At 42.6% G+C, this 9,994-nt stretch overlaps 1 protein-coding gene across 1 annotated transcript; it reads right to left on the reverse strand.

The window, feature by feature from the left end:
- Positions 1-5,260, reverse strand: LOC149811560 (receptor protein kinase TMK1-like). Its single transcript, XM_089992674.1, has 2 exons — positions 2,800-5,260; positions 1-893 (listed from the first exon to the last, which is right to left on the reverse strand). Exons 1-2 carry the CDS (start codon positions 5,108-5,110, stop codon positions 364-366), a joined length of 2,841 nt encoding a protein of 946 aa, XP_089848800.1. The 5' UTR covers positions 5,111-5,260; the 3' UTR covers positions 1-363.
- Positions 5,261-9,994: the final 4,734 nt, after the last annotated feature.

The following is a 9,994-nucleotide window of genomic DNA, read 5'->3' on the forward strand; positions in this document are numbered from 1 at the left end:
TACAGGAAGCAACAGATTCTCTTATTAAAAGTAATGCTACTAAAGAAATATAAGCGGCCAATTCAGAACACCCGCATCTGACATGAAGAGTACTGTTCAACAGAATCAACCATGACGTTACAAAAGTAATAATATACAAATACAGATATACCCAGACCGAAAATTTACACTCAACGAAGCAATTCCTCTAATCTCTTCCAAGTTCCAACCGCTCGGAAGACTATCCTAAACTCAAACCTGTTGGTTTGCTTTTACAAAGGAATGAAGAGATTGGAAGCAGAAAGCTGTTGAAATAGATTGAAACAGGAGGAACCAGAATTCAGAGCACATCAACTGGAAAACTGAGTATTTCTGCTTCCTTTCTCATCGGCAATTGACAGAGTCTGGGAAACAAGCTGCCCCCACCGGAATACTGGACTGAGTATTTTCAATGCTTGTGCTATCCGTATAGAATGACTCTGTCATCATAGAGGTAGTCCCTTCATTGGCTTGCCATCTTTGTAGAGCAACAGAGAGTGGTATATCATAGTTGACACCTTCACTGCTTTCTTCATCTCTGCTGCTAGGCTTCCACTGCTCTACCAGTGGGGCAAGCACACTAACTGCATGCCACATGTCCGGCCTCTGCTGCGGCTCCCGTGCTGTGCAGTGGCCAGCTAACTCAGCCACCACGCAGATGCTTTTGAATGTTTCCTCGTTGTCCACGTTGATGGCTGGATCAATGGCCTTCCTGATATCACCCTTGTTGGTAATCAAAATTCTACGAAACCATGTGACTAGATGAGAACTTTCTTCTGGCTGTGATTCATCCAGGGCTTTTCGACCTGTAATGATTTCCATGAGGACCACCCCGAATGCATAGACATCGACCTTTGTTGTTACTCTCCCAGTTGCTGCACAAAATAGCAGTGCAAGTTTTAACAGAAAATTCGAGAGAAGAAGGAAATCTTTTACCAAGTCAAAAGGTTGCATTATATGGTTTTAAAATCAGAAGCACTATGACAATCTGCAATGGAAGCTGAATCACAGTTCACAAACACAGAATAAGATGAGAATAAAATAAAAGCAATATGCAGGAGGAAATGCAGCAATAAATAGGAAAAGATGAAGTAAAAACCCAAATTTCATGGGAAAATGAAATGTTACTAATCTGATTCTGAACTGACAATAATCATCATGGTTACACAAATAAAAGAAAAAGGATTGGATATTGAAGTGCAAAGAAAGTAAAGCTGCTAACTTTCAATTTTACAGTTGTTAATTTGTAAAGCCTCAAAACTTCCAATAAATAACAGAGCACTTTTCTCAGTACGATACTTAATGATGTGTATCTTAATTAATGTATGAGTTAAGTGCAGGTTTAAGTCTACTACTAAAAACAGACCTGCCCAGACTGGGACCTCTAGCAACTAACACTACTAGTAAGATCTCATTTGAAACTTGACAAATAACAATCGTCTATCTGGAATACAATTAAAACACTCAGAACCAGTTGTCTTGATAATAGTAACTGCAACAATTTCAAAGTTGTATTTCGCCATTCCAGCACATTCTTACTGTCACGCAGTTGATTACATGGTCACCCACTGGTAAAGCCACAATTGATCTAAGATTCACATGACAATAGTTTAGATGCCACTAAGAGCGTCACCTTGGTCAAAGTTCACAATCTTATAATTGATTACTAATATTTTAAATGACAATCAGTTATAATTTGTCAACACACTGATTTGTAGGTAAGATGCAGTTCCACAAGGTTGCCCCAGTAAATTCACATTTTGAGCTTTCATATTCTAATCAACTGAATCAAACAAGAAAAAGCAAACAATGATTCTAGACGTGATGAAAAGCATCACCACCACCACCACACACACACACAAACAGAGCCTCAAATCAAGAATTTGAGATCTGAGGCCCCATGCCAAGATCTGAGTCAATGCAAACAGTGGATCTCAAATCAGAACGGGAGATGTCCACCACCACCACCACACCCACACACACACACACAGCCTCAAATCAAGCATTTGAGATCTGAAGGCCCATGCCAAGATCTGAGGCAATGCAAACAGGGGATCTCAAATCAGAATGGGAGATCCATGTATTTGAGGATGAACTGGAAGAAGTCGGTTCTCAGATCCTCGGATCTCCCTCGGATATGAGATCTGAGGGATTCAAACTCACCCTTAGTGAATCATCTAAGCTAGTGTACTGAGTTGAATATAATTCACCTTCTTAGAAGTTTTTAAGGTCAAACTTTTATGGGGTGTCAGCAACATTAAAGAACATTTTCAAGCCTTGAAACATCAAAAAAATAGAAACATCAAAGAGAAGAAAGAACAAAAGCAGCAGTCTTAGCCTTGAAAAAAATATCCTTGAAGTGTTATGTCTCATAAACATGAAAATGTGTACCAACTTCTTGGGGTGCAAACAATTATAGTAATTATCAGTGATTCATTTTTAGATCATTATCAGCACAACAGATACTACTCTTAGGAATATAAAAATTTTACACGATTCTTTAAATAAACAGACAAAACATCATCACCTTATTGCCTGTCATGGCTACAAAGGAACAAATCCCTCGAATATAATGTAGAAAATGAAACTTAAACATCATTCAATTCCACATCCTATTAATGTTAATTGCCATGTTATCAATTGGATTTGAAAGCACAGCAAATGCAATTCTAACATGGGCTGCTAAATAGGCATTACACAAACAAACTGCCAATCAAATGCATCTAAACACAAATCCATGGACATAAAAGAGTAAAGGTCATGAAAAAGCAATGCACTTACCAGCATACTCCGGCGCAAGATACCCAAATGTACCAGCCAATCGTGTCTCCACAGAGTACTTCCCTTCAGGTGCAAGTTTGACAAGGCCAAAGTCTGAAACCTTTGCTCTCATATTATCATCCAGCAGTATATTCGAAGGTTTCAAATCTCTATGGATGAAACTCTTCAGAGCCAAACTGTGCAAATATTCCACTCCCCTTGCAACGTCCAAAGCGATTGTCAGCCTTGCTTTCCAATTAAGAAAAGAGAACCCCTTCTCTGGTCCCTCAAACAAGTGCTGCCCCAACGTCCCCTGTGGCATGTATTCATATACAAGAAGCCGTTCATTCCTTTCGATGCAGTACCCAAGCATTCCCACCAAGTGTCTGTGCCGCACCTTCGTCAGGACATTGATCTCTGCCAGGAACTCACTCATCCCCTTGCCCCCCATTGCCGCTCCTTCCATCCTCTTCACTGCAATCTTGGTTCCATCATGAAGCTCTCCTCCGTACACAACCCCGAACCCCCCCCGGCCGATCACGTTCGATTCGCTGAAGTTGTTGGTTACTTCCTGAAGCACTTGAATGGATATGACCATGGTACCTGGGTCGGGCAAACTGGTCGGCGCGCTGCTCGACGCACTGTGTTGTTCACTCGTCACGTACCCATTTCCATTAGCAACGTTAAGCTTAACCTCCTCTGTTCCATTTGTAGAAGGAGGGGGGCTTTGAACGCGGCCGAATCTCCGCCCCTTCGGCTTGCAACAATAACAATAAACTAGCCCAGCAACGATGAGAACCACCAATGCCACACCGATTCCGATTCCTATTCGAGTGGAGACTGAAGATGATGACCCGCCATCTGATGCCCCGTCTGATGTCGAATTAGATGAGCCAGGTGGATTCGCGGAACCACCACCACCGGGACTTCCAGACCCTCCACTGCCACCGGAGGAATTAGTACTGCCCAGATTTGGATTGCCTGATGACTTGAGCGTAACGCTCCGGCTGAAATTGGGTATGCCTCCAGAAAGGCTATTGTTTGAGACATCAATCGTCTGCAAGTTCGGCAGCGTGGTGAGAATCACAGGGATCGATCCAGTTAGGTTATTGTTGTTGAGGAGCAGCGTCCTCAGGCCGGTCAGGTTTGCGATCGTGGGCGAGATGGTGCCCTCCAAGTGCAGATTTGAAAAGGTGAGCACGGTGATGACCCCCTTCGCATCGCAGGTCACGTACAACCACCCATTGCAGGGGTCATTCCCTTCCCAGGAGGAAGCCAAGACCTGCGGGTAGTTCACCGCAGCGGCAATGGTGAGGAGGATATCGATCCGCGGGTCGCAGGTCCCAGGCTGGGGAAGGCAGAAGCTGTTGGTGGTTCCTATATCCTGGATGACCGATTTGGGAAAGCTGGGGTATGGACCCTGGAGTTTATTGTTGGCTAGAGAGATGTTCTGTAGAGAGCTCGGAGGGGTGAGGGAGGCGGGAACGATACCGGTGAGACCGTTGTCCCTGAGTTGGAGGTCGAAGAGTGAGGTGCAATTGGAGAGATCCGGGATGGGGCCAGTGAAGGCGTTAGATTGGAGCCAGACCTGGGCGAGGCTGGTCATCCGGCCAAGAACGGCGATCGATCCGCTGAGCTTACCACCATTCTGGTTGTTGAGCCAGAGATTCATGATGACGGAATTGGCGAACGAGGTGGGCAGACCCCCAGTGAGGTTGTTGTAGGAGAGCCTGAGAGACCTAAGGTTCGGCAACGTGCCAAGGAAATCCGGAATCGTGCCCATCGCATTGGCATTGCTGGCTGTGAAGGCCTGGAGGTTGGTCGACTGGCTGAGGTCAGAGGGGATGTGCCAGGGCTCGAAGGGGTTGTGGTCCACGTGGAGCTCCTGGAGGCTGGTGAGGCCGGCGAAGGCGCCGGATGGTATGGACGTGAAGTTGTTGTCGTCGAGGAAGAGGGTTTGAAGGGAGGAGAGGCCGGAGAAGGAAGGGAGGGGGCCGCCGAGGTTGTTGTGCTGGACCGCGAGGTTGGTGAGCTTGGTCAGCTTGGAGATGGCGGAGGGAAGGGTGCCGGAAAGGCTGGCACTAGCGAGCTGGATGGAGATGACGCGAACGCCTTCGCAGCGGACGTTCTTCCAGTTGGAGCCGCAGGGGTCTTCGCCCTTCCACCCCAAAGAACCACCCCCGATGGCGACGGAGAGGGCTTGCATCGCCGAGGAGTCATCGATGAAGGTGGAGGCCGAGCCGGCGGAGAAGAAGAGATAGATCGTAAGGACGAGGACGAACAGAGAGAAACGATCGACGGTCGTGGCAGGACGGCGTCGACGCCGAGCCATGGCGCCCGCCGGTTTCACGTTGCAGAGAGAGAGAGAGAGAGAGAGAGAGAGAGAGAAGCGTTTCGTTCGGTTCAGAGGCGAAGGAGACGGAGAGAAGGAAGCCAAGGGGTTTCCCTTCACAATTTCTGCTGCTTTTTCTCTCCTTTTTGTTGCACCAGAAAAGAAACGCGTTTTGGGCGAATTTTTTATTTGGGGCTTCCATTAATAACTCTCTTCAACACGATCCGGATCCGGATTGATCTTGGTCCGACCCGAATCAGATCAGATTGTTGGATACGGGTCCGGATCCGTGATTGGTGGTTACACTCCGCTCGGTGCCTGCTTGGATTATGACTTGCAACCATCACTTGTACAGTTGTACTGTTTACATTTAACATCCAAATCATGAATAATTGAATACCACCCCACCAATTCCGTACGGGGCACATCGGATCCAATGCTAATGTTGTACCGTTGAGTTGTGCACCGTAGCAGGGCTCGATGGGCCCACCACGTTGGAATGAACTTGTTCCTCGCCGGATCAACCTGAGTTTCTCCACCATACTGACCACTGGAATCCATGATAGGACCTAGTTCCTTGTCAAATTTAGGGATGGCAGTGGAACGGGGCGGGTGATAAGGTCTTCACACTCGCCCCCATCTTAAAATCATGCCCTCCATCTTTTCCTCAATCTATTGCCATCCCTAAAAAAACATTGGTTACGGGATGGGACGGGGCGAGAATCAAGACGGGGACGGGACGGGACGGGGCGGGGCGGGAGAAAGCATAAGGCCATCCTCGCCTTCATCCCGCACGAGTTTTGATTTTAACCTCCATCCCCGTTTCATGTCCTCCATCCCCAGTCCAAACGGAGTGAGTAGGATTGAGCCCCCATTTTATCCCGATCCACTGCCATCCCTAGTCATATTTTAGGGTGGCCGGCTCATTTGAGGAAAGCAGGATACGGGTCCACCTCTTTGCCATCTTAAACCTTTGATAATTTCACATGGTTTTTAGAGGTGGCCATGTAAGGCAAAGGTGGTCGTGGGTCCCACCCAGAGTTACTCGTCATAAAATAATAATAATAATAATAAATTTTATATGATTTCTTTGTCATTTCTTAAAATACTAAATTGAGAACTAACTCACACAAGGGACGTCAATCGTGGGACGAATAGGTTTGATTAATTAATACCTACAATATTTTTTTTTATTTTTCTGAAAAAATTAATACCTACAATATTAATGCATGACTAGAGCTGCAAATAAGGATATATATTGGATACAATTGAGTTGGAATCTCATTTTGCGAGTAGTTTTGACTCAATCTAACCTAATAAATGTGCTCGATTTACGATTTAGTATGAATCAACTTTTGAACTATTTTTTTCTTATAAAAAAAACGTCTTCATGAGTCTTAAAAGACTAATGCATTGATTTTTTGATCCCTTGGAAAACCTATATATAGATGGGATTTTGGCAAAACAAAAGCAGATTCCCACAAACCAAAACATGCAGTTTTATCATGTTAGAAGTGAGAAAAAAAACACCAAAAAAAAAAAATCCGCAGTTCGTTGATCGCACATACAATTTTTTTAGAAAACTTTTCTCTGCAAATAATTACAAGGTAAAAAGAAAAAAAAAGAAAAGAAAAGAAAAGGCTAGTGGTTGTGAGAGATGCTCAACTAAGATAACGTGGTAGGGTTGGTTAAGCAATCAAAGTTATATAAGACAACTCGTTCTTGGGAGAAGGACACACGCTTTTGTTTCAGCAATGGATTGGAGTGACTGCTTTTGTTTTGGTTTTCTTCAATGCTGTTGAGATGTAGAATAGTCCTCAATTTTGAGATGAGAAAAACTTGGATATGAGGTCAGGATGTGGATCCTGGGGTGGGACAGGTGGTCCTCATTTCTGCGGATTTCAGTTCCTTACTTGGATCTCCGTCCGTTTAAATACTTATATTTTATTAAGAAGTGGGTTGGGTACAGGGGTTCAAGTGGGTTGATTTGATTCGGGTGAGGGCTAGGGTTGTCGTCGGGTCGGGTCGAGTTTGGTTCGGACACAGGTAGAACAAGACCTGGTCTCAATTTTCAACTATGGTATTGGGTCTGGACCAGGGTCAAATTGGACCCACCATAAGAAAAACCATACCTAGACCCAATAAGAACTACATGAACCAGACCCGCATCATACCTGGTAAAATACTAAATTTTATCATTTTTACATTGAAAAATTGACGGTCTTAATCGAAATTCAGGTTGGGTTCGGCTCTGGTATAATTTTTTACAAACTATACCTGAATCCATGTATTAATCGGACCTTCAGGTCCGGACCCGGATCTTAATTGGTTCTTCTTATTTATCAACATTAGGGGGTGTTTAAACGGGCCTGGTTTACCCAGACCCGATTCGAACCAAACCCTATAGGGTCCGAGTATGTTGAGAAATAATAAGACCTGATTAAAACCCCAAGGTCTGATTAATGCATGGACCCGGGTATAGTTTGTGAAATTTTATACCAGACCCATACCCGGCCCAAGTTCTGATTAAAACCCGCAATTTTTCAATTTAAAAATGATAAAAAAAATATGGTTTTACCAGGTATGGTTTGGGTCTGGTTCATGTAGTTCTTTTCAGGTCCGGGTATGGTTTTTCTTATAGTGGACCTGATTAGACTCGGGTCCAAACCTAACTAGACTCGGGTCCAAACCCGACAACTGGGTCCAAGTCTGGTACCACCTGGGTCCGAACCAAACCCAACCTCTTGACACCCCTAATCACCATATCGGGACCCTGTAGGGTGTGGTTCGGGTCGGGCTCGGGTAAACCCGACCCGTTGACACCCAGTGAGGGCTGCCATCAAACTGAAAATTTTTTGTGGGGAAATTTTCTCCTTCTCTAAGATGGAGATATTTTTTCGGTGGAAATTAGGGAGAAAATAGAAAAAAAAAATCTTTTTATAAAATTTCTATTAATTGAAACGAATAAAAAAATGCCATAGTTAATAAATAGTTGAACCAAGTGTGGCATAAACTGTTATTAATCCAAAACCAGCTAACGTATAAAATGAATACAACTCAGTTAAAAGACAATCACTTGTTATTCAATACGTTTATGCTCAATCAGATTTAAACGCAAAACCAAAGACCCATATGGACCTGAAGTAGGATCCAAACATGAATGCGTTTTATACTCATTCAGGTAATGGGCCCATTTTCAGACCCGATACAAAATCGGGTCCAATGAATCATGGCTCGATCATGACCCCATCCATGATCCACCAACGTATACTCAAGTTGGGTATGAGGACTGACTCAGAACCATAACTTCTCTTGTGATCCTAAAGGTCGGTGAGGCCTTTGTCGCGAGATCGAAGCTGTGTGCACTCCCTTTTTTTATTTTTGAAAGGCAAGCTGGGGTTAGGCAGACCCCAACTAGATACACAAAATATCATTGGGTTTTGAACTTGCAACCTCCCAACACATGGTGACGTGCACTAACAGCTCCTACCAAACAAGCGGAGCTTTTGCAGTTGGGATACCTGAGGTTTTACCATTTTATGCCAATGAATTCGGTGGGCAAGGCAGTTTTTTTCAGTAATTGCAAAAAAATAAAAATCCCATCAATCAAAATATTTTTTTTATTTGTTTCTGAGATTGAAGACCTAGTTGAGGCTCTTTTGAACTCATTATTTATATAATTGCATGTTATGATATAATTACTTACATGTATCGTCGAGGCAAATCTTGTGAGATTTATGAAAATATCAGGAGAAATTACCTGAAAATTTAAAATGGCAACTTCTTGCATTTTTTGTCAAAAACATAAATATTATATTTAATTTTAAACACAATATTTATGTTTTTATCAAAATTTTATCATGAAAAAACATGTGTTTTTTGTTTTTAAATATTTTTATGTATATTTTCTTATAAAATTTGATTTTTGTTTGTAATATTTACATTTATTCCCGAGATTTTTGCCAAAAAACATGAGATTTTTAAAAACAATTCAAATTTTCACGAGTTTTTGGCTGCCGATATTTTGCCATTTTAAACTTTTGTCACTATGCTCACAACATAGTAACACGTGAGATTTATGAAAAAACTAGATCAAATTGTAATTGTAATTGCTTTTAATTTGCTTTGAAAATGTTTATATTGTGCCGAGTGCAAGCCACCATCATCCATTCATTATATCATTTTTATAACATATTTTAGTAGGTATTTCCACGACATAGATAAAAAAGAAAAAACCTAAAATAAAACTCAGTTCCTTTTTCCTCTCTTTTGGATGTTGTGTTACGGCTTACCTGGCAAAGTGGATAGATTAAAATGTGTCTAACATAGTGACAAATATCGCGAAAAATTGCCTCAAAGTTTAAAACGATAATTTCTTGAGAGATTTTCAAAATATCATGAGATTTTATTAAAAAACATTAAATACTGTGATTTAAACACGCTATTTATGTTTTAAACGGCTATTTATCATGAAAAACCATGTATTTTATTTTTAAATTTTTTTATTAATATTTTCTTATAAAAATTACTTTTTAATATTTAATTTAATTTTTTATTTCGAAGATTTTGCCGAAAAAACACGAGTTTTTTGAAAAAATTTCAAATTCTCAAGAGTTTTTTGAAAAACGAGATTTTGCCCATAAAAAGTTTTGTCACTATGGTGTCTATCAACCTCCACATCAACCTCCAGAACCCCCTCCTTCATCCCCAAGTCTTCCTCCTCCGCCCGATTCGTCGGTTGTGCTAACCCCAAGTGCCGGTGGATCCACCACCACGTGCCGGCCAGCTGCTCCACCGCCGCTCCCTGCCTCCCCTCCCACCGCTTCACTTTCATACCAGTTGTGAGAGGCGTACGCCTCAGAGGCGAAGCGCAGGCTCAACCTC

This window comes from Nuphar pumila, chromosome 17 (assembly GCF_984573655.1).
Source record: "Nuphar pumila chromosome 17, dmNupPumi1.hap1.1, whole genome shotgun sequence".
NCBI lineage: Eukaryota > Viridiplantae > Streptophyta > Magnoliopsida > Nymphaeales > Nymphaeaceae > Nuphar > Nuphar pumila.

Bases quoted from the DNA above. Each gene is read 5' to 3' on its own strand.
- LOC149811560 (XM_089992674.1), bottom strand. From the start codon at position 5,110: ATGGCTCGGCGTCGACGCCGTCCTGCCACGACCGTCGATCGTTTCTCT. The intron at 894-2,799 runs GTAAGTGCATTG...TATTTTGTGCAG, and splicing joins TCTTGCGCCGGAGTATGCTG to CAACTGGGAGAGTAACAACA.